The sequence below is a fragment of the Mus caroli genome, unplaced genomic scaffold (genome assembly GCF_978045245.1).
Source record: "Mus caroli unplaced genomic scaffold, Mus_caroli_1 scaffold_3, whole genome shotgun sequence".
Classification (NCBI taxonomy): Eukaryota; Metazoa; Chordata; class Mammalia; order Rodentia; family Muridae; genus Mus; species Mus caroli.
This window is the reverse complement of record NW_028227258.1, coordinates 7,229,708-7,255,174: the sequence shown is the minus strand read 5'-3', so window position 1 is coordinate 7,255,174 and position 25,467 is coordinate 7,229,708. Positions and strand designations below refer to the sequence as shown.

General features: G+C 43.3%; 1 protein-coding gene across 2 annotated transcripts in view; it reads left to right on the top strand.

Annotated features, from left to right (window-relative positions):
- Nucleotides 1-25,467, top strand: part of Pigk (phosphatidylinositol glycan anchor biosynthesis class K) — an 80,959-nt gene that overhangs the window by 23,220 nt on the left and 32,272 nt on the right. For both annotated transcript variants that reach the window (XM_021158609.3, XM_029475289.2), the window contains 6 exons: nt 881-1,016; nt 2,979-3,090; nt 8,543-8,639; nt 9,791-9,908; nt 10,058-10,168; nt 12,919-13,091. In XM_021158609.3, coding sequence (XP_021014268.1) covers nt 881-1,016; nt 2,979-3,090; nt 8,543-8,639; nt 9,791-9,908; nt 10,058-10,168; nt 12,919-13,091 — 747 coding nt within the window. The remainder of the gene's footprint in view (nt 1-880; nt 1,017-2,978; nt 3,091-8,542; nt 8,640-9,790; nt 9,909-10,057; nt 10,169-12,918; nt 13,092-25,467) is intronic.

The window sequence follows — 25,467 nt, the reverse complement described above, 5'->3', positions numbered from 1 at the left end:
TCTTGTCCTGGAGGCAGTAAAGCAGACCATGAGATGCAGTGCCTATCAGGGACCGGAATCCTTTGAAGTCTGACTGGTCAGTGGCTTGGGAAGAGCAGAAGACACAGAAAGGCTGGTGAAGACTAGCATTCTGAATAGGAGTGGTAGGGTGGAGCCAGCAGACATTATAAATGGCTCCCACTGTGATCACAGCCTGACATTTGTAAGTGGCACAGTTTTGACTAACTGATGGAGAAACGTGGTGGCTAGCCTTCCTGAAGGGTGTGGCCTGGTGTGGTACAGTTTGTGGCTCCTTGCCTGGTTCCACCGCTTGTGCAGGCTCACAGACTGCAAATTTCATGCTTACATGTCTGAAAGTTAAATTCTTTAGAAGATCATAGTTAGCCAGGTGTGGTGGTGCACACCTTTAATCCCAGCACTCGGCAGATTTCTGAGTTCGAGGCCAGCCTAGTCCACAAATTGAGTTCCAGGACAGCCAGGGCTATACAGAGAAACCCTGTCTCGAAAAACAAACAAACAAACAAACCCAAAAAAGAAAAGAAGATCATAGTTTAGTGTGGAGTTTTCTACTCGAGGATGTTAGATATTAAAATGTTTGTCTGGTATAGCTCCTTTAGCTTCCCTTTGTTACATGGGAAATGTTAACTTACACCAAAAGTTGTAACATTCCATGCTAGAATGCCTGTTCTCTGCTTTGAGTCATACTACTAATATCTACTATAACAGGAGAGTTAGTTAAGGCTCTTTGAGTGCCTCAATGAAAATTCAGCTTTTTCTAATGAGGAGAAGGTTGACTAGGATTCTGCTTCTAATACATTAACCACATCTGTTGGACTTTGGGCTATATGTAAAGATCACTTTTCTGAAATTCTTTTGCTAGTCACATTGTCCTGATGCTTGCTGATGACATGGCGTGCAATGCTCGGAACCCCAAGCCAGCCACAGTGTTCAGCCACAAGAACATGGAGCTCAATGTGTATGGAGACGATGTGGAAGTGGACTACAGAAGCTATGAGGTGCGTCCTCCATCAGAAGCATGACAGCCATCTTTAAACTCCAGTTAGTTATTGTTGAGCTCTGGCGGGATTCAGTCAGTGTTTGGAGTTCACAACTAAATGCAGGAAGTTGACCAGGTTGACAGTTGTGCTGCCTGTTTCAACAGGAAAGGTTGGCTTTTCATGCTTGGTCTGCAGTCTTGGCTTCAGTGTTTCTATTTGGCATATTAGTTGTGGATAAACCCCCTGACTAACAAGGACCCCTCTTCTCATAGACCTTGTCTAGTCTGGGCCCTGTGGGCCTTGTGTGCCCAGGAGAGTTATGAACGTAACCGACAACAGGCCTGTAAACTGACGGAAGCATTATGAACCAGACACTTTCGTGCTGCCATGTTTTTGTTTTGTTTTGAAAACTCAATTGCATGGTTCTCAGGAGTGACTGTGTAGATGACAGGTTGTGCCGCAGGGTTAAGGTTAGGCCCACCTGTTTGACATGAGTCCACCTTAAGTAAGCTCCCACCGTGTTCTAGTCACCCAGTTAGAAGTAACATGCTTGCCAAGAGTGCATTATGCCATATCTTCTTCCTTAGAAACTTAGTTTTTAAGTTCAAGCCTGTGTGGGATTCGAAGCTGTCTTAGATCCTGCTTCCTTCTCACCAAGCCCCCTGAGGGTGGGAGGCCATCTCATGTCTGCAGAGCTCCCACATCAGTTGTCAGAGCAGCCTGAGCCGGGCTGCCAGCCCCTTTAAGGACTTACCCTGTTTCTGTGTGTCTTACAGCTAGAGACTTATACTACTAATATCTACTATAATGGGAGACTTAGTAAAGGTTCTTTGTCCTGTTTCTGTGTGTCTTACAGCTAGAGGGTACTCAAGTTACAGCTGCCCAGAAAAGTTCTGCAGATTGATGGGAATGAATGTTCGACTTCTCATTTGGTCATTTGAAAGAGTAAAAACATTCCCTACCTTGTTAGCCAATAAGAGATCCTGTTATTTCCTTCAGTATTTTGCTGTGTTCTGAACAGCTTATGCACATGTGTTCATACATGTAAACAGCTTATGCACATGTGTTCATACATGTAAACAGCTTATGCACATGTGTTCATACATGTAAACAGCCTGTACACATGTGTACATGCACATCTTCCACTCATGGTCTAGGGAAAACAAGCCATTGGAAAAGCTGAATGGATTTTCTGCTTTTTAATTAAATTTTAAATTATGGATGATATATGACTCAACTATTAACTTTAAATTAGTATTTTTTCCCTACAATGTTAAACATGCCTTTGAAGAATCCCAGATGCCTAGAAATTTCAAATTGGGACGATCTGTGTAAAATGTGTTTTATAAGTTGAAGATAATATGATAGAAGTCTAAGTGACATAATTCATCCAAATTTAAAGATACATATTTGGCAGGTGGTGTTGGTGTTGGTAGTGGCATGCCATGTCCTCTTGTGTGACTAACCTGTCATTGACTGAGTAGTGGCACAAATCAGCTGTATGATGTAACTAGTTATTTATAAGTGTTTGTATTTTGTGTCCTCCCAAAGAATTACTTGTATAAATAAGTTAGGAAACTTTGAGATCAGTTTTTAATACATAGTATTTAAAATTCTAAATTGAGAATTAAATTATTTTGCTCCAACATAGCTTTTCCTTGTTAGTGTTTAGTCCTAAGGCGTTTCTTCCCATTATGTCTTGCTGTATAGCCCAGTCTGGCCTTGGGGTTCCCTTCTCTTGCCTCAGTCTCCCCCCATCCCCACCCCATGCTGGGTCACAGGCACACACCCTGCTGCAGGCTGAGGCATTCGGGAGTGTATGCTTAGCTTTAGTAATCTAGTTTTTACTTGCACTATAATTTGCTTTCTGTTTTATTTTCAAATTATGCTGAGTAATATATAGATAGGAAGACTTTTGAATATCTTAAGGTTTGATTTCATCTGATTACTCTTTTTTAAAAAAAAAATTAATTCTTCTAGGTAACCGTGGAGAACTTTTTAAGGGTATTGACCGGGAGGGTTCCACCCAGTACCCCTCGCTCAAAGCGTCTTCTTTCCGACGACAGAAGCAATATCCTCATTTATATGACAGGTATTTCAGAGTTCAAAGAGTTCTAGTAGATTATATTGAAACATGATCAAATGGAACCCAGTAAACAGATGCTAAAGTAACAGAGTGACCTTTGGTTAAAGTCATGTGTGTGTGAGTGTGCGTGTGTGTACACTCGCGTGTGTGTGTGTGTGTATACCTGAAATGACATGTAAAAGGGACATAGGTTGAGGATCCTTATTCCAGAATCTACAATTGTTGCCAACCTGTACAAATGTCTGACTTCATGCGACAGGTGGTGGTCCAAATGCAGGCACTGAAAAGGGGCAAAGGTTCCTTCAGACTGTGCATAAGAAACACAAATTAATTTCACGTTTAGACTGGTCCTAGCCGTAAGATATCGACTGGAACAGCTGTGCCTCCGTCTGCAGCCCTCCTGGCCCCGATTTGGATGAGGGCAGTGTGTGTGTGTCATCTGTGTTTACTTGTCTTCACGATCTTTTGTCACCTTTCCTGAGTGACAGCTTATGCACATGTGTTCATACATGTAAACAGCCTGTACACATGTGTTCATGCACATCTTCCACTCATGGTCTAGGGAAAACAAGCCGTTGTTCCCCTTGGGTCGTCCTACTCAGCACATAATAGAACTGCAGATCTGCCCTTCTCTGCCCCACACTCCCAAATTCTACTTTTGAAGGCTTTACTCAGTAAGTCCTTGAGTAAATGCTGAGACTTAGCCTACATTTCTTTGTTTTGGTCTGGGGTGGGGTCTGTGAAGCTGTATGGTGAACATATTTTCTGGATGTCATAATTTCTAGGTTAGTTTCAGTTAATGTACTAAAATATAGGATTTACATATTTTACATTTTTTTCTTGGTTTGTTGCCATTCTTTGAAAATAACTCCAGACATGAAGGAAATTCCAGCAGTTCTAATATAGAGTCTGTGTTAGAGAGCCTGCAACACAGTGGAATAGATGATAATCATGATAGTAAAAATAAGCGCCAATACTTTTGAGGCTTTCTGTATACTGTGAGCTGTCTTAAATTATTGCCTCTGCCAATGAGTTTCATCCTTAGGCAGCCTGGTGAATTTAGTGCTGATATCCAGAGCTGCCATGTATGGTCATGCAAGTCTTACCATATGCACAGCACTTGGCCTGGTGTTAAGTGGGAGCTGGCTGGCATCTAGAGTGTTTTGACTGACTTGTGTGCCTGGCTGCAGGGTGTCTCATGGGAAGGAGAAATACCCTTTTCCCCACAAAGGCTTAATCACTAGCCACTCGTGCCACTATAATCAGCTTCCCTCCTTCACTGTTCAGAGGCAGCTGCTTTTCAAGTTTGCACGTGGGCTGTGGGAGCCACCAGTGCCCTCACTGTGTGGCTGAGCAGAATGGGGCAGAGATTAAGTTATTTACTAAAGTAACAGAGCCTGCACGTGGCACAGCAAGGGTTCCCATCCACACACACTGGCTGGTTCATATCACCAACCCCTGGCCAGCTAATGGACTGTATTCAATAGTCAGGGATAAACCACCAGTTGTTAGTGAGAGCCACACTTCATAATATTTATACTAGCAGAGTACACATGGAGTGAGCGCACACCAGGGACTACTCAGTGCTTTAGCTGCTTTCTCACCAAGTGATAGAAAAACTCTTAAAAAAAATCAAGTATACTGTTCTTGTGCATTCTGTTTTAAGTTGGTATGGAAAATTAAATTTGCTTTCAAGCCCATATTTAAGGTAAGGATGTATTATTAAAGCATCACAGGAAATAATCTAAGTGTATATATCTGGATGTGTTTGTACTGTTTATGGTTCAGTGTGCATTAGGGAATATGTCAGCGTTTGTACTGTGTGTGTTTATATATGCATTAGGGAATATATCAGCATTTGTACTGTATACGGTTCTGTGTGCATTAGGGAATATGTCAGCTTTTGTACTGTTTATGGTTCAGTGTGCATTAGGGAATATGTCAGTGTTGGTACTGTATATAGTTCTGTGTGCATTAGGGAATAGGTCAGCATTTGTACTGTATTTGGTTCTGTGTGCTTTAGGAATATGTCAGTCTTTGTACTGTATATGGTTCTGTGTGCATTAGGGAATATGTCAGTGTTTGTACTGTGTGTGTTTATACATGCATTAGGGAATATGTCAGCGTTTGTACTGTATATGGTTCTGTGTGCATTAGGGAATATGTCAGTGTTTGTACTGTGTGTGTTTATATATGCATTAGAAAATATATCAGTGTCTGTACTGTGTATGGTTCTGTGCGTATTAGGGAATATGTCAGTGTTTGTACTTTATATGGTTCTGTGCACATTAGGGAATATGTCAGCGTTTGTACTGTATATGGTTCTGTGTGCATTAGGGAATATGCCAGTGGTTGTGCTGTGTGTGTTTATATATGCATTAGGGAATATATCAATGTTTGTACTGTATATGATTCTGTGTACATTAGGGAATATGTCAATGTTTGTACTATATATGGTTCTGTGTGCATTAGGGAATATGTCAGTGTTTGTACTGTATATGGTTCTGTGTGCATTAGGGAATATGTCAGCGTTTGTACTGTATTTGGTTCTGTGTGCATTAGGGAATTAGTCAGTGTTTATACTCTATAGTGTTCTGTGTGCATTAGGGAATATGTCAGTGTTTGTACTGTGTGTATTTATATATGCATTAGGGAATATGTCAGCGTTTGTACTGTATATGGTTCTGTGTGCATTAGGGAATATGTCAGCGTTTGTACTGTATATGGTTCTGTGCGCATTAGGGAATATGTCAGTGGTTGTGCTGTGTGTGTTTATATATGCATTAGGGAATATGTCAGTGTTTGTAATGTGTGTGTTTATATATGCATTAGGGAATATGTCAGCGTTTGTAATGTATATGGTTCTGTGTGCATTAGGGAATATGTCAGCGTTTGTACTGTGTGTGTTTATATATGCATTAGGGAATATGTCAGTTTGTCCTGTATATGGTTCTGTGTGCATTAGGGAATATGTCAGTGTTTGTACTTTATATGGTTCTGTGCACATTAGGGAATATGTCAGCGTTTGTACTGTATATGGTTCTGTGTGCATTAGGGAATATGTCAGTGTTTGTACTGTGTGTGTTTATATATGCATTAGGGAATATGTCAGTGTTTGTACAGTATATGGTTCTGTGTGCATTAGGGGTCTTGTCAGTGTTTGTACTGTATATGGTTCTGTGCGCATTAGGGAATATGTCAGTGTTTGTACTGTATATGGTTCTGCGTGCATTAGGGAATATATCAGTGTTTGTACTCTGTATGGTTCTGTGTGCATTAGGGAATATGTCAGTGTTTGTACTCTATATGGTTCTGTGTGCATTAGGGGTCTTGTCAGTGTTTGTACTGTATATGGTTCTGTGCACATTAGGGAATATGTCAGTGTTTGTACTGTATATGGTTCTGCGTGCATAAGGGAATATGTCAGTGTTTGTACTGTATATGGTTCTGTGCGCATTAGGGAATATGTCAGCTTTTGTACTGTATATGGTTCTGTGCGCATTAAGGAATATGTCAGCGTTTTTACTGTATATGGTTCTGTGCGCATTAGGGAATATGTCAGTGTTTGTACTGAATATGGTTCTGTGTGCATTAGGGGTCTTGTCAGTGTTTGTACTGTGTATGGTTCTGTGCGCATTAGGGAATATGTCAGTGTTTGTACTGTATATGGTTCTGCGTGCATTAGGGAGTATATCAGTGTTTGTACTCTGTATGGTTCTGTGTGCATTAGGGAATATGTCAGTGTTTGTACTCTATATGGTTCTGTGTGCATTAGGGGTCTTGTCAGTGTTTGTACTGTATATGGTTCTGTGCACATTAGGGAATATGTCAGTGTTTGTACTGTATATGGTTCTGCGTGCATAAGGGAATATGTCAGTGTTTGTACTGTATATGGTTCTGTGCGCATTAGGGAATATGTCAGCTTTTGTACTGTATATGGTTCTGTGCGCATTAAGGAATATGTCAGCGTTTTTACTGTATATGGTTCTGTGTGCATTAGGGAATATGTCAGTGTTTGTTCTGTATATGGTTCTATGTGAATTACGGAATTTGTCAGTGTTTGTAATGTATATGGTTCTGTGTGCATTAGGGAAAATGTCAGTACTTGTACTGTATATGGTTCTGTGCGAATTAGGGAATATTTCAGTGTTTTTACTGTATATGGTTCTGTGCCCATTAGGGAATATGTCAGTGTTTGTACTGTATATGGTTCTGTGTGCATTACTGAATATGTCAGTGTTTGTACTGTATATGATTCTGTGCGAATTAGGGAATATGTCAGTGTTTGTACTGTATATGGTTTTGTGTGCATTAGGGAATATTTCAGTGTTGGTACTGTATATGGTTCTGTGCGCTTAGGGAATATGTCAGTGTTTGTACTGTATATGGTTCTGAGCACATTATTGAATATGTCAGTGTTTGTACTGTATATGATTCGGTGGGAATTAGGGAATATGTCAGTGTTTGTACTCTATATGGTTCTGTCTGCATTAGGGAATATCTCATTGTTTGTACTCTCTATGGTTCTGTGTGCATTAGGCATCCTGTCAGTGTTTGTACTGTATATGGTTCTGTGCGCATAAGGGAATATGTCAGCCTTTATACTATATATGGTTATGAGCACATTCGGGAATATGTCAGTGTTTGTACTGTTTATGGTTCTGCGTGCATTAGGGAATATGTCAGTGTATGTACTGTATATGGTTCTGCGTGCATTAGGAAATATGTCAGTGTTTGTACTGTATATGTTCTGTGTGCATTATGGAATATGTCAGCGTTTGTACTGTATATGGTTCTGTGTGTATTAGGGAATATGTCAGTGTACTGTATATCGTTCTGTGTGCATTCGGGAATGTGTCAGCGTTTTTTCTTTATATGGTTCTGTGTGCATTAGGGAATATGTCAGTATTTGTACTGTATATTGTTCTGTGTGCATTAGGGAATATGTCAGTGTTTGTACTGTATATGGTTCTGTGTGCTTTAGGGAATATGTCAGTGTATTGTACATGGTTCTGTGTGCATTAGGGAATATGTCAGCGTTTTTTCTGTATATGGTTCTGTGTGCATTAGGGAATGTGTCAGTGTTTGTACTGTATATGGTTCTGTGTGCATTAGAGAATATGTCAGTGTACTGTATATGGTTCTGTGTGCATTCGGGAATATGTTAGGGTTTGTACTTTATTTGGTTCTGTTGCATTAGGGAATTTATCAGTGTATTGTGTATGGTTCTGTGTGCATTAGGGAATATGTCAGCGTTTATACTATATATGGTTCTGTGCACATTAGGGAATATGTCAGTGTTTTTACTGTGTATGGTTCTGTGTCCTTTAGGGAATATGTAAGTTTTTATAATGTATGAGGTTCTGTGTGCATTAAGGAATATGTAAGTGTTTGTACTGTGTGTGTTTATATATATATTATGGAATGTGTCTGTGTTGTCTTTTTGGCTTTCTGTAAGGTCATGGAGGAAATGGTTTCTTGAAATTCCAAGATTCTGAAGAAATCACCAACATAGAACTTGCAGATGCGTTTGAACAGATGTGGCAGAAGAGACGGTAATTACCAAGTAACTCTTCACTTTATTTTCTAACTTCACCCTTTTTTTCTCCTGCAGTGTCAGGGCTGAACCAGGGTTGATGCACACTGGGCAGTTGCTCTACCCTGAGCAACACACCCAGCCCTAAACAAATGACCTCTTTTTCCAAGATAAACTAATATCAAAATTTCTTGTGGGAGATGTTTAGTTATTTTATATGATTTTTAACTTGTCCTAATCATTTCTCCTGCCATCTGAATTTTATATTTGTTATTTCACTGAATAGAGATTTGTGAAAGAAAAACTCAGTTACTGTGTAGCATGAGTGATTACTTGGAGCTTTTCCATGTATTTAGTGCATGTGTGTACTTGCATGCATATGTGTGTGCACACTTGTGTGTGTGCTCGTGCACGCACACACAGCATATTGTGCATGTGGACGTCAGAGAAGAGCTTGTGGAGTTGGTTCCATCCCATCCATAGCCAGGTGGTTATGGGCACTCAAGAGCCCTCCCATTGGCTTTGGATTGACTTTTAAGATCTAATGTTATGTCACGATCATGTCTAGTTTCACGTAGCTGTAACCCTCACTTCCCAGTGTGTTTGAAAGAGAGAGTCACAGTGTAATGCAGGCTGACCTTAAACTCAGGATATCCCTGCTTCAGCTTCCTGAGTAGCTGAAGTTATAACTGTGTGACACTAAATTAGTTCATTATGTTTGAATTCAGAGTCACGCAGAGTTTCAGAGCATAGGCAAAGTGTAGCCAGCTTCTTGCTTCCCTACATTGCTTGAGTATGGTACATGCTTATGTGTGTAATATGCACATTAACAGGATATGTACAAACATTCATGCTCACCAGTTACAGCTCTGCATGTATGTGTGAAATTTCCAAGAAAACCTGTGTGCCAGGTGCTTCCTGGCTGTCTGTTTGAGTTCTGAATCAGGTGACAGAGAGTGGAAGGAAACAAATGGCGACAGCCCCCTCGGGAGGTGGCCGCTGCCTCGGGATGTGTCCACTGCTCCCTTTTTGAATGTTGTCATGTGTAGGATTTTTCTTTCAACTTTTAGCTAATGAGGTAGCTAAGAGTTAGATTTTGAATTATTGGAGAAATGTTAAAGTACACTGCCAGCACGATCCACCTCCGAGCCTCTGTCCTTTCTCTTTCAGCTACAATGAGCTGCTGTTCATTATTGACACTTGCCAGGGCGCATCCATGTACGAGCGGTTCTACTCTCCTAACATCATGGCCTTGGCTAGTAGCCAGGTGGGAGAGGATTCGTTGTCGGTACGTGTGTTCTCCCTTGATTCTCAACCCCCTGATATGACATGTTTTATGAACATGTGTGCTGATCTTAGACATTGAAAGCAGGACACTTGTGTATTACACTGTATCTTAAGGTGATCCGATTGACACTGACTCTCCCATGTTCCCAGCACCAGCCTGACCCTGCGATTGGAGTTCATCTTATGGATAGGTACACGTTTTATGTCTTGGAATTTTTGGAAGAAATTAATCCAGCTAGCCAAACTAACATGAACGACCTTGTAAGTATCTGTTGGTTTGATTACAGCACGTGGGTGCTGGCTGTAATGGGCTGTGTGAGGTCTGCTCTTTCCAGGATCCCATGGGTGCTGTCTTAGCATCATGGTGTGGCTTTTAAATTGTTTTGAATTCACCTTTTTATTAATATCTTCTTTGAAAAAAAACTTCAAAATCGTGCTTATCTGTGTGTGTGTGTGTATGTGTGTGTGTGTGTGTGTGTGTATGTGTGTGTGTGCAGAGGCCAGAGGACAACCCACAGAAGTTAGCAGGTTATGTACTTCTGCCGTGTGAATTTGGGGGCTAGAACTCAACTCAGCTTGTTGGGTTGGTGGCATGTGCCTGTACCCGCTGGGCCATCTTGTCTTCCAGTGCGTCCTTTACCACACATGGCCACAGCTTCAGCCCAGTCACCTTCTGTTCTGAGGTACTTGGCTGTCATCTCATATGCTTATTCTCTTGTCTACTAGGTATATTTTTAAAGTGATCGCTCCATGTTTTGAAGTTCTGCCCATTCTGAGTGGGTTAAATCAGGCGATACTCTTCTAGGAAAGCTACCCGAGATTTTTCTTGGGATGTATTTTATCTTTTCAGAGCTTCCATAGAACATAATTTCTCCTTTGTATCATTTCACACAGTCTGTCTTTTGTTGATCACAGGCATTGAGTGAAGTCTTTGCCATCTAAGGTGAAGCTCTTGGAAGAGAGAATCTTAACCTTACATAGTTTCTGTGGCCTATAATTTCTTGGTATAACTTGAATTTAATTGAAATTTCGGGTCTTTCCCGTGTTGATTGTACCATTCCAGTCCCAGCAGCTTGAGGTTGCTGTTAAGTTGGCACAGCGAGAAGCCACAGCCGGTGGTTATGTGGTCACAGGACTCCTTGCGTCTGCTTACCTGGGTTATTCACCCGCACACATTGGTGCAGTGGTCCTGCTCTACCCTCCCAGTGCCAGTGTATTGCTTGCACAGCGTGGCCTTTCCGTGTTGGGTCTGTGCAGTCACTGGCTGTGCCTGACACATGGGGCAGACACTGTGTGTGCTTTCCTGGATGTTAGAAACCGAGTGACCAGGCAGATGGCTCTGTCCTCACCCTTCACCTCAGCAGCTCTGCACTGGGATCTACTTGAGCAGAACAGTTTTGAGTGGCTTTTCAGTATTGAAGGAGTCCTGCCAAATTCTGAGAGCTACTGCTGTTGGCTGCCAAGTGTGGTAGGATCACTCGCTAACACCAATGTGAAGACTATGTACTGTGCTGCCTGTTAACTCCTGATAGGGACTTAATATTAAACTTTTATAATGCTAATTTCATTTTTTAAATAGAAAAAGGCACTATCTTATTTTTCTCCCTTTTGAAACCATGCTTTCCCCCCAGACCTTCTGCTGTCACAGAACTGGAGAGGGATGCTAAGAGTGCTCTCCTAAGCACAGCAGCCCTGTGGCCATTTATCTCACATAGGAATGTGACACACATTTACCCTGAGCCTAAATAAAATGCATCACTGGGGTTACAGAGCTTTATTTTACAAGTTGATTCTCAGTGTTTGGAATGCATGGCATGCCACCTCAAAAGTATAAAATATGTATTGCTCCTTGATGTCTAATGAATTTAAAAATACTTTTCCCATTGAAATTCCATGAGAAGTAATTGATTACAGTATATATTATATACATATAATCTATCAATCATCTACCATGTATCTATCATCTAATCTATTTATCCAGCCATCCACCCACATACCTAGTTAATATCTTGGTTTCTTGCTTACATTTGAAAATTCAGTGATGATTATTTTAATATCTTTCAATAAGAATAATCTATAAGTGCCAGGCATGGTGGCATACACCCTTAATCCCAAGACTAATGAGACGGAGGCAGGTGAATCTCTGTGAATTTGAGATCACCTTGGTCTACGGAGGGCTATGTAGAGAGATCCTGTTTAAAGTACAACCCTTCCCTCCGAAAAGAAACAAAAAGACTGATCAATAATTATTTATAGGTAAAGCGATTTGATATGCTTCTAAGTTGTAATCATACTTGCCTTCTATTGGCTAGAGAAGCAGAGTAAAGTTTGCCCAAGGGATTGTAGTCACAGGACTGTGTTGGGCTCTATAGGAGCAAAGTAAGAAGAGCTGGTCACCACAGGTGCACTGTGCCATTGGTGACAGTTGTTCCCTGTTTTACAGAGTCTGCACCTCAGGTCCTCTTTAGGCAGGGACCATGTGAACTTTAAGTAAACACTCCTGCTTTTCACAGTGAGTGAGAATATTCTGTCCTTGGAATTCACTAGTGTCCAATGTCACAGGAAAAGTAACACAGACTTTACTGTGACATCTGTGACTTTGGTTCATTTTCACTGTGGTTAAAGTGGTTAAACTAAGTCAGTTGGCATATAGTGAGGCACATAGTTTCACAGAGTCCGCAAGAGGTGTGCTGTGGGTCACATTGACCTTCCTGGAGTCCCACTGGGCTTTTTTACATATTGGACTACTGTGGCGCAGTTTACTTGACTGTCAAGTTAGAGTCAAACCTTAGATGAGTCTGGCCAGGTTCCTTACACTTCTCACGTCTGCGGCTTCCTTAGAATGTCAGGTACTGCAGTAGGACCGAAATGCTAGTCTCTAGCACCAGGACCTTAACTTTAGGTTAGCAGACTTTAAAATTCGCTCTAGTCTAATGCATTGTTTTACTGGGTTTAAGAGCTGCGTGTATGTGTGCTTGTCACTATTATACTGTTGTTGTTGCTATTTTCAGTTTCAAGTGTGTCCCAAAAGTCTCTGTGTGTCGACCCCTGGACACCGCACTGACCTTTTCCAGCGAGATCCGAAAAGTGTCCTGATCACCGACTTCTTCGGAAGTGTGCGCAAGGTGGAAATCACAACAGAGAAGATCAGTTTGCAGTGGGATTCACAAGTCGTGGACAGCAGGTATCACCGTAGTTACAATTTGGATAGAGTTTTTAGAGCAGGTTCTAAGGGCTGAGGATGGTGTTTGTAAGTAGTTGTGCTTCTTCACCGTCTTCACACGCCACACGCTTTTCAGTTCATGGACAGAAGCTGTAAATGTGGCTGGGACTGCGGTCACGATTGGATTTTGATGTACTAAGGAGTCTTGAGCTCTCCACAACAGTCTGCCATTCAACCCTGTTTTGCTGTTGGGACTTGGTAATTGGTTAGAGCTGGCAGGAGAGGCGAGGTCACTGTGTAGGGCTGTGGTATGCATGTGCATTTGTGAGAGAGACTGAGGGAAATTGACGGAAGTTGGGGGTTTGAAATATTTATGATGCTCAGGGTTTGTTTGTTTGTTTGTTTGTTTTAGTAATTACTTTTGAAAGGGAAAAAAAAACAAGCCTCATTGAGATTAAATAGTGGTTCAGTTACCAGGTACGTCTGTGGGAGCTATAGCAGTGCATTTCTAGCATGTGCCTCTAGCACTGCCTGAAACCTGGGCAGCTCAAACTCCAGACAGCATGCATGATGGGATGGATATATAGTTGCAGTACTGAATTAAGAGAAGTAAATTAAAATGCCAGGAAGAATTTCCCTGTGAAGGCTTCGGCGGCAGGATCTCATTTCCTGTTTTACAATTCAAAGCCTTATTTTATTTGTTCTTTTCTTTTCTTTTCCTTTCCTTTCTTTTCTCTTCTTTTCCAATTTCCTATGGCTGTCGGCCTATAAAACTATGAAGGCAGCAGATAAGAGCAATAGAAATAAGAATTTCATTTCATTTTTAAAACAATAGCTTTATGTCTCAAGCTGTTGCCCGTGTGTGGGATATGTTCTCTAGCTGGGCTGCCTTGTCTGGCCTCAGTGGGAGATGATGTGCCTAGCCTCACAGAGACTTGATGTGACCCAGGGAGGCCCCCACCCACTCAGAGGAGAAGGGAAGGAGCTGGGGAGGATTGTGGGAGGGGGTGACTAAGAGGGGTTTAATGAGCAGGATGTAAAGTGAATATATAAAACAGTAAAACACCATCTAGAGTCTACCCCACCTGGGGATCCATCCCATAATGAGCCACCAAACCCAGACACTATTGCATATGCCAGTAAGATTTCGCTGAAAGGACCCTGATATAGCTGTCTCGTGTGAGGCTATGCCAGTGCCTGGCAAACACAGAAGTGGATGCTCACAGTCAGCTATTGGATGGATCACAGGGCCCCCAATGGGGGAGCTAGAGAAAGCACCCAAGGAGCTGAAGGAGTCTGCAACCCTATAGGTGGAACAACAATATGAACTAACCAGTACCCCCGGAGCTCGTGTCTCTAGCTGCATATGAAGCAGAAGATGGCCTAGTCGGCCATCACTGGGAAGAGAGGCCCATTGGTCGTGCAAACTTTATATGCCTCAGTAAGGGGGAATGCCAGGGACAAGAAGTGGGAGTGGGTGGGTAGGGGAGCAGGGCAGGGGAAGGGTGACATGGAACTTCCGGGATAGCATTTGAAAGGTAAATAAAGAAAATATCTAATAAAAAAAAAAACAGTTAAAAAATAGAAGAGGAAAAGGGGACGACCCAGCAGCTCTAACATTACGTTTGTAAAGTTGCCAGCCTGTGCTGTAGGACGTCAGTAACCTGGACTAGGATTCAGGACGTTTAGCCTTAATCTCCTATCAGACTCGCTTTATAAGTTCCCTTGACTTCAAGCCTTAAAGGCCGTTTGCTCCCCTTTAGCCACCTGAACACGGATTTACTGTTTCTTAGAGACAAGGGCGTTGTTAGATTTTAGCTCTTATCTCAGACGAGACTGAACTGGATCATGAGGAGGCTGTAGTGACCTTGGAGTAAGTGCTGCTATACACTCTGGAAGAATGCGACTTTGACGCTTCAGTTTTCTTTATGTATTTGTTTGAAAGCAAAATTCTTAGTGCTGACAGTTGTCTCAGTTTATATTTGAGAATAAAATTAAGTTTTACAGCTGCATACCAAGGTCTGTTGTCTTAGAGCGCCCTCTGGTGCTTGCAAATAAATTTTATTTAGGATCTTGTCATTTACCTGGTGATATTATTATAATTTTGTGCACTGGTGTTCCACTAACTGTTTAAAGGTTCATCTAGGAAGACTGCACCCAAGAGTTAGATATTCTGTGCAATATGGTGAGATCGCTCTCAGAAGCATTGCTGTCTCCTTCATTCAGTTATCATGAGAATTTCATTTCTGTCTTGCTCTAGGCACTTTTACAGGCATTATCTCATGTGTGCAGTTGCTGTTCACATGCAGATATGAATCACAGTTTATCCACCAAGAAGCAGATATCCCAAAAACACATTTTGTGAAGGTAGTTGTGGATTCAGTGTTATAGTTTCAGATCTTAGACCAGCAGTATTAATACAGTGTTACTAAAAATACTAGTTACATTTTTTTAAAAAACATTCTCACACAATGGACACAATGCAGTATATTGGTTTGGATTGGCTGTTTTATATTTTTGTGCAGTGACTTAGCACTTAGTATCTTAGTCACATAGAGTGAAATTGTTTGTATGTAACTCTAACTGAAGCAGCTCTAGGAAGCAGAGTTCTCATGTGTGTCCTGGGACTTGGGCATGCTGAGGTGACCTCATGGAGCCACAGGGAACAGAAGAGGACAGACGGCTCCTTGACTCGGTTAATTCCTCCCGACAATTAATTGTGTTTTGCCTCTAGTGCTATTATTTTATTAGTGAAATTCATGTACGTTGACCCTAGCTATAGTTTTTCGTTAAAAAGATACATTAAAGTTGAGCAGTGGTGGCACGTTCCATCAGTCCCAACATTCAGGAGGCAGAGGCAGGCGGATTTCTGAGTTTAAGGCCACATTGGTCTACAGAGTGGGTTCCAGGACAGCCAGAGCTCTACAGAGAAACCCTGTCTTGAAAAAACAAAAACAAACAAAACAAAACAACAAAAGATACATTGTATGAAACCTTCAAAGAATAAAAATATCTTTAAATAAAGGATAATTTCTTTAATAGAATGCCTTTTCATGTGCATTTCAGTACTCTGACAAATATATACAACTGAGCAACCATTTCAGTCTGTCATGCTAAGGACTCTGTGTGCTCTGATGCCCTGACTGTTTCCTGGGTCCAGGGTTTGCCTTCTGTAGACCAACATGTACGTGGAGCGTGGGCTGGAGCGCTCTGTGAGTGTGACCTCTGTCCCTCGTGTAGTGCGTGTGCATTGGTGTTGATGTCTCAGCAGCACCTTATGCCTCAGAAGTAGACTTTGGCTGCTTAGCCTACAAATTGTCTCTTCACTAACGGAGGCCATTTCCCCCCATCGCAGATTTTGGGAATCATTTAAAATAAAATGCCATGAGTATTTGCACACAAACGTTAACATTTCTTTTATGTGAGTAAATATCTGAGTGTGGAAGTGCAGGCTCAGAGCCTTGTGAGCTGTTTCCCCGAGTGGCCGTCCCTTTGGAGTACCAGATGCTTGCTCCTCATCCCCACTCGCTCACTCATAGTGTCCCTAGGCATTCTGGGGAGTAAGAGCTCGTGGCAGCTTTCAGGTGCAGTTCAGTAACTAAAGATGCTGCCTGTAGTCTTACTCACTGGCCATTCATACTCGTAAAGGAGCTTTTGAAGGCTTTTGCTCATTTTCAAAACATTGATTTGTTTTCTCATTAAATGAGGCAGGTCATTATATGTTCTGGATACAAGTTCTTCTTCAGATACGTGAATCCCAAATTGTTTTCTTCAGCCTTTGGTTTCCCTTCCATCTTAGAGGCTCACTGCTGGTTGGTCGGCTTGCTCCATGTTTAGTGTCCTCTGGAAGTCATTCTTTGCTTAACCTGAAGTCTCAGAGGCTTCTAGACGTTTATGGTTTCAGGTTTTATGATTGAACCGCTGCTCTACTTTCAGTTAATTTTTGAGTATGCTGCCGGGCCATGGTTGAGTATGGTGTGAGGTTGGAGTTCATTTTGCCCAAGTCAGCTTGTTAGTTTTCTAAAGAAAGCCCACTGGGATTTTGATTGAGATTGGCTTGACTCTATTAGTTTGGGGACGATGGCTAGTGACATTGATTTGTATAATCTGTGCACATAACCCAGCAGTTATTTGATTAGTTACCTTCGGCGTGTTAGTTTACAGTTTATTTTTCTAATCCCTTTTTGGGGGATCATATTGTCTTTGCCAATGTAGTGCTGAACAGAGCCCCATCAGAAACTCCAGCAGGTGTCTCTTTGACTGGGTACTGACTGCTTGATTTCACTGCTTATGGAAGGACGGCAGTGCACGTAAGTCACCACAAGCATTCCAGAGAATGTGTGTTTACTAGGAATTAAATCAGGAGCTAGGGCATGTATTTCATGGAGACATCTGAGCACTGGCTAAAATTCATCCTGAATATTGTGAAGTCTATGGTTCCACTATTCCCCTGAGTACTGCTTGTCGTAAGTGGGGAAGCCTGGGAAGCCAGAGGCACAGGGTGAGTGATGTGTTGCAGTCCCCAACTTCTGCATACTGTTGTATTTCAGAGTGGTTAATATATTTGCATCACCATATGCCGCGGGCAGACCCAGTTAGGGTCCCTCAACTTGGGGGAGAATCAGGGTTCTGGTACTCAGGTGGGCAAGGAGTCAGCGAGTGACAAACAGGCACGAACATAAGAGAGTGCTGAATCTGAGTGTAATTTCTCAAAGTGAGCATCAGACTTATATAGTTATTATAGAAGAAAACATAGAAGTTAGGCAATACATCAGACAAGATACATTGAGGTCCTCTGATGTATAGTGACTCTTTACACAAAACAGAGGAAATACATACATAAAAACTGGCAGGAACCAGGCAGTGTTTATAACTGAGATAACCAGCCCTATCTAAAGTCAGCTACTTTTAGAGTAGTGTGAGGGCTTCACACCCTAGCCAGTTCTAGGCTATTGTATAACTCACCACCAGGGGTCCCTTAGTAAGCACTTAATTATGTTATTCCTCTGGGCCTAGTAAAAGCATGTACCAGGGGGGTTCTGTCTTTACTACCCTTTTTATAAATAATACAATACTCAAATTCCTCCTTAAACCACAGCCCACCTTCTTCCTAGACCATTGTAAATTCCTGCATATGGGAGTGACTTAGCTATAATTCTAAGTATCTATAGGGAACCTCCATTTATCAGAGGAGCCCACCAACTTTCTTCTATTATGTAATGTAGTCTGCCATACATGACTGTAATGAGAATTCCAAGTTTACTTGCCCTGAGATTTCTAACTCTTATCCAGTAAACTGCAATGCCTGATTTCTTTCACTATCTCTCTTTCAACACTAGAGGCATTTCGTCTAAATAAGCAACATTCTTACTAAATTCCAAGCCCAGAGTCAGCTCAATGATTAACTAAGATGTTGGGACACCAGTGGAGGCAAACCCCCCCCCAAAAAACAAAAAACAAAACAAAACAAACAAACAAACAAAAAAACAATGTTCAATCTAACATGGCTATTTGTTACATTATTTCTTGGGCACACTTATATAATAAAGCAATACCATCCCCCCCCCAAAAAAAAACCCAAAAAACCCACACAAAACTCTCCACCAACTATCACAAAGACAAATCTGGGCCACATCTGTGTTCCTAGATGTCAAGGACCTCCAAGAGATCAGTTTCCATGAAACTTTTTGCCTCAAGACTGTGGCTAAGCTTTTGGACTTGTCATGCAGACTCTATTGGAGTGGGTGTGACAACCATAGTCCTGTTACCTTCGGCATCTTACTTGGCCATCTGGTTATTATCTTATGACAGTTTGCCACAGTTTGCCATGCTATTCATCTCAGATTCTGTTAAAATAGAACTTGAGAAATTAGCAATTTATAAAGGCGCACAACTAATAAGGAAGTTATCCATCTTATAATTTGTCAACATAAAATTCTTACTATAGTTTCAAAATGCACTGATCATCTTGTAAGCGCTTTAGTAGTTTCTTTTGCCACCTTCAGAGAGCCCAAACACATGAGGGATTTGGGCTCCGAGACAGCGATGTGTGAGCAGTGCAGCCCATGACTGACTTACTCAGCATGCTCAAGTGAAGTGGCCAGTACCACTCACGCAGAGAGACAGACTCCACTTAATGTTTGTTAACATTGCAAAATATATCACAGCAAACTTGTTTTTCTTAAAACAATAAATGTCAGAATTTAGAATTTGAAATCATGTTCAATCAAAAGACGGTGTGACTGCTTACATATGACTGGCCGTCTGTTGTGGCTGCTCAGAGGGTGAATGTCTGATTTCATCACAGATGGCTGAGGTTCCTCTCGGACCTTAGCTCTGTTCCCTCACACACCGAGTGTCTGTTAATTATGGCACTGCTTCCTTCTAGTCAGTTAAGCCTGGGTTAAAGTTGGGCTGCATGATGTGGGGAACATTACAGTGTAACGGCTGCCCGGAGTCGGTTCCTGGATTCAAATCCCATGCCTTCACGAGCTGAGCTGCAGAACCTGGAGTGGGGTTGGGCGGAGCCTGAGCTTGGCCCGCTCTCTGCCTGTCTCACAGGCCTCGGAGGAATTAAACTTGCCTGTGCTTATAAAGAAAAAGCAAGAGTCTGCTTCCCAGCCGCTGGTGCTTGGCCATGTTGCCTGGAGAAAGCAGGTCACAGCCTTGTCAGGTGCTCCTCTCACTCATCAGTCCGTCCTGCTGTTGTCAGTGCCAGCTAATCCTTGGGGCTGGAGGGCTCCTTTAGGTGGAGCTGGGCTCTTTGCACCAGGAGATGGCAGCATTATCTCATGTTTGTGCATGTGTAACAGACCTTTCCGAGATTCCAGAGGTCCAGGTAGGCTGTAGCTTTGAAGAAACTGTGATGTCGCTGTCTCCACCTGGCAGAAGACAGAAAGACTTTTGATACTGAGTTGTCAGTTCAGAAAAGAATGGGAGGAATTTCTCTCTGTGGAGTTTTTTGACGTAAGAAACCTAATAATATATAATTTTACGTGTAAGAAAGCTAAATCTATAGGATACCTCAGAATCACCATACTTTAGCATCTTTTAATACATTAGTTTGTTAGTTACTTAAATAAGAAATTATAGTTCAAAAATCATAAGACGTTTGTTTGAAGACTTATTACTTAAGAATGAACTATCTTTAACTTAATGGGGGGAAAGTAGATTGGACTTTTAAAGGATTCACTTTATAAAATAAACACTAGGAATGCACTCATTAGGTGATGCAAGAAGAAGATATAATTAATACCAATAATAGTCAGTAAGCCCCGTGTAGACATTGAGATCACAGAGAGCCTTTCACCCGGCACTCAGGTGTTCTGCAGGCTGCTTGGTGACTGCCAGACCTCCTGCCCTGGTGCTACAAGCCACCCCTGGCCGTGGTGGAAACGGACTTGACACATTTCAGTCTAGTCATTTGCATTCCATCTTCAGACACGTTCTTTAGTCTTCCTTAAACTTAGGTATTTTATCTATGAAATGCTGCTTTCCCTTGCCCCTCTAAAGTAGCAGTAGAGTTGAAGAGAATGCATACAGCAACATACTTACAGTCTGACACTCCTGTGTCCTGCCCTCTCATACAGTGACATACTTACAGTCTAACACTCCTGTGTCCTGCCCTCTCATACAGTGACATACTTACAGTCTGACACTCCTGTGTCCTGCCCTCTCATACAGTGACATACTTACAGTCTGACACTCCTGTGTCCTGCCCTCTCATACAGTGACATACTTACAGTCTGACACTCCTGTGTCCTGCCCTCTCATACAGTGACATACTTACAGTCTGACATGCCTGTGTCCTGCCCTCTCATACAGTGACATTCTTACAGTCTGACATGCCTCTGATTTGCTCTCTCATACAACAACTTACAGTCTACACTCCTGTGTCCTGCCCTCTCATACAGCGACATACTTACAGTCTAATACTCCTGTGTCCCGCCCTCTCTTCCTTCAGTGTGAGAGGCAGTGTGTGCCAGCCTCTCCTGTGTCCCGCCCTCTTCCTTCAGTGTGAGAGGCAGTGTGTGTCAGCCTCTCCTGTGTCCCACTCTCTTCCTTCAGTGTGAGGGGCAGTGTGTGCCAGCCTCTCCTGTGTCCCGCCTTCTTCCTTCAGTGTGAGAGGCAGTGTGTGTCAGCCTCTCCTGTGTCCTGCCCTCTTCCTTCAGTGTGAGAGGCAGTGTGTGTCAGCCTCTCCTGTGTCCCGCCCTCTCTTCCTTCAGTGTGAGGGGCAGTGTGTGCCAGCCTCTCCTGTGTCCCGCCCTCTTCCTTCAGTGTGAGGGGCAGTGTGTGTCAGCCTCTCCTGTGTCCCGCCTTCTTCCTTCAGTGTGAGGGGCAGTGTGTGTCAGCCTCTCCTGTGTCCCGCCCTCTTCCTTCAGTGTGAGGGGCAGTGTGTGCCAGCCTCTCCTGTGTCCTGCCCTCTTCCTTCAGTGTGAGAGGCAGTGTGTGCCAGCCTCTCCTGTGTCCCACTCTCTTCCTTCAGTGTGAGGGGCAGTGTGTGCCAGCCTCTCCTGTGTCCTGCCCTCTTCCTTCAGTGTGAGAGGCAGTGTGTGCCAGCCTCTCCTGTGTCCCACTCTCTTCCTTCAGTGTGAGGGGCAGTGTGTGTCAGCCTCTCCTGTGTCCCGCCCTCTCTTCCTTCAGTGTGAGGGGCAGTGTGTGCCAGCCTCTCCTGTGTCCCGCCCTCTTCCTTCAGTGTGAGGGGCAGTGTGTGTCAGCCTCTCCTGTGTCCCGCCCTCTTCCTTCAGTGTGAGGGGCAGTGTGTGTCAGCCTCTCCTGTGTCCCGCCCTCTTCCTTCAGTGTGAGGGGCAGTGTGTGTCAGCCTCTCCTGTGTCCTGCCCTCTTCCTTCAGTGTGAGAGGCAGTGTATGTCAGCCTCTCCTGTGTCCCGCCCTCTTCCTTCAGTGTGAGGGGCAGTGTGTGTCAGCCTCTCCTGTGTCCCGCCTTCTTCCTTCAGTGTGAGGGGCAGTGTGTGTCAGCCTCTCCTGTGTCCTGCCCTCTTCCTTCAGTGTGAGGGGCAGTGTGTGCCAGCCTCTCCTGTGTCCTGCCCTCTTCCTTCAGTGTGAGAGGCAGTGTGTGTCAGCCTCTCCTGTGTCCCGCCCTCTCTTCCTTCAGTGTGAGGGGCAGTGTGTGCCAGCCTCTCCTGTGTCCCGCCCTCTTCCTTCAGTGTGAGGGGCAGTGTGTGTCAGCCTCTCCTGTGTCCCGCCCTCTCTTCCTTCCGTGTGAGAGGCAGTGTGTGCCAGCCTCTTTATCTCTGTAGCTTTATGTGCATCTTTATCATCCATGCCACATGCTGCCCGAGCTGACAGGAGTCATTGTTAATGTGGTCTTATACTTGCCTCTGTAGATGATGATGTCAAACTATTTTAGGAGCTGGAGAGATGGCTTAGTGGGCAAGTGCTCACTGTGCAAGCAAGAGGACCTGAGTTTACATCCCCAGCATTCAAGCCAAAGCCACTCATAGCTCAGTATAGCTGTACCCCAGCCCTAGGTGAGTGTGGAATATGGAGATAGGAGGATTGGTGGCTGTTGTTGGTCAGCCACCCTAACAGAAAAAACAAACAAAAAAGCAAAAACAAAAGCAAACAAAACAAAACAAAAAAGCATATGCTCCAGGTTCAGTGAGAGACTGTCTCAAGAGGATCTACAGAGGATCCAGCAGGAGACCCAGGCTCTCTTCTGTCCTCTGCCTGAGTGCAAAGGGATGCACACATATATACAACACACACATGTACACACACACACATCCTTATGCATGCACACACATATATACATGTATGTGTATATATATATATATGTATATATATATATATATATATATATATATATATATATATACATAACACACACAAAATAAAACTACATTGGTCTAGGGATTGTAGCTCACTGGCTGAACTTGTCCAGTGTAAACAGTGCCTGAGTTCTATCCACAGCATACAAGAAACAGAGTAGAACACCTCGTCAGGACTTTATGCTTATATCTATCTTACCTTACTTTTATCCAAGTCACAGGTTAGAGCTTTTAGCTCCATATTGTACCTATCATAAGGTTTTATTTATGCTAGGATTATCGTATCCTAGCGTAAGGATTTTAATATAAGCTGCATTTTGGCCGTATTCTTCACGTCTGTAGCAGCACCTCCACATCTTTCTGCCATGTTTCCTGGCCTTGGCAGACTCTTGTCCCTGTGGAACCCTACGCCCTGTTAAGCCCTCCCTTGTGTAAGGTGCCTTGGTCATGGTGCTCTAGCATAGCCACTACTACATTGTACTTTGTTCAGCTTGACCAAATGAGAACTGATCTACCGACTCTTCATCTTGGTCAGCATTGTTTTGGAATGCTTTAAAATGGGACTAGTTGGCTAGCTTCTAACTCATTAAATCTAATGGCCTCAGCTTCTGATGTTTTATATATTCTACTAAGTTTCCCAAGAATTAAAAAACAAACCAAACTAATAGATTCTAGGAGTTCATAGGCTGTGATCCAGAGCTAGCTAATGTGTCTCCTGGGAAAGGACTAGGGATGTGGCTGATTATGCTTCCCCACCGTGGCAGGGATGGCCCTCGTTCACTTGATTAAACAGGGATGCAAACCAGAGACTAGAAGTGAGTTGGTGAGCCATTTAGACTGGGTTTTATTAAATTAGTATATCAAGCTTTTGGGGGTGGGGGCTTTTATTTTAAAGCCTGCAAAGTAATGGGTTTGGCTCTGGCACCATTTCGTGTGCTAGCTGGAAGTGTTGTCACAGTGCCAGCTCTGTTCTTTGCATCTCTTTTCTGTTGGTTTCAGAGTCTCAGATCGTACATTAGGTCTTTGGTCCACTTTGAGTGAAGACTTATGCGAGGTTGAGGAGAACGGGAATGGCTCCCTTTTGTTTCCCACATTTGGATGTCTGTTCCCCCAGGACTGCTGGTTGGCACTGCCCTGTTTCCAGTGTTTTTGACACTTATGGCTGTGCTGGTGTGCATTTATTCCTGAACGCTCTGTGAGTTTTTGCACCAGTGCCAGGCCCTGTCCCTGTGGTTGTGGGGTGAGATCTGAGGTCAGGAATTGTGACCTCTAGCATTACTTATGCTCATCAGGGCTGCTTAAGCTACCCAGGGGCTTTTGGTTCCCACGACATGGTTTCTGCACGCAGCACAGTCGTCCCAGGGTAGCTGCTGACACCGTCCTCATACAGAAGGACAGTGGTGGTTGTGGACACTGCCCTCACATAGTGACAGCTGTGTGTGGACTACTCTCACACAGAGTAACAAAACGGGATCCTGTCTACTGCTATCTGCCCTAGGGATTGGTAGCTCACCAGATAAGCAGCTGGGTTTCAGGCTCACAGACTGCGATTGTCCTGCTGACGGAGGCTCTCCCACCCTCTTATCACAAGGACCACTGGGCCTAGAGCCTCTAGCCCCCCCTCCCCCCGTCCTGAGATCAGCCCAGCATGGCTGCAGTGTTTGTTGCCTGCTTTCTTCACATCTGTTAGCTGTTCTCTCTCCACCTACCTCAGGTTCCTAAGCTGTCTGTCTCCTGGAGTATCATCTGTCCTCACATGGACTCTCCTTAGCCATATCACAGACAGGCAGTTTTTAATCTGCCGTCTTGCCCGGAAATCTTTTAAAGTTTAAAGTTTTTTCTTTCTTCGTACCAAATATGTGTGCATTCAGAGTGTGAACATTTAGAGTGCATGGAACCGGAGCATGTGTTGGGTATACCACATACCGCCCGTCTCTCAGCAGTTTCCTGTGTGTACTTCAAGTCTGTGAGGAGTGTGTGAGGCCTGGAGTTGTAACTGCTGTAGCTATGCTGCATAAACATGATGTATAGATTTAAATCACACCTAACTGAAGGGAAAGCTCTAACTTACTCTAAAAATAAGGGAAGTTGATTATGATTTTCTGTTTAGTGTGCACACTATAATTCATATTTTCTATATTACAGAAAATGACTGAAATTCATCTTGAATAGCTTTGCTATGAAAGCTTTTTTCTTCATATTTCTTTGAAAATTAGCCATAGTCAAACCTTGACACTCCAGAGACTAGGTAACTTTTGGTCATAATGACTACATGAAAGCCACCAGCGAGTTACCTCAGGCGTGAAAACACAGCCGGCTCTCCTGGCTTTGCCATCACGCTTCCAGTTTCCTCAGAAGGAAACCCAGTGAGAGGACTCTGTGGTACTGTGAAGGAGCTCAGTACCTCCCTGTCCCCAGAGCATGGCGTTCCTGTGGTGAGGTGGAACAGCAGCGTGACTCAGTGCGGAAGGGAGGGGTCGGCTGACCTGACACTGGCCTGTCGCAGGTTGACACCTGGTAAAAATGTGTGTTTTACATAGTTGAACTGCCAAGAAAGTGGGTTTCCATGGAAACACGACAGGCTTTTCTGCCCCGCCCCCATTCGATG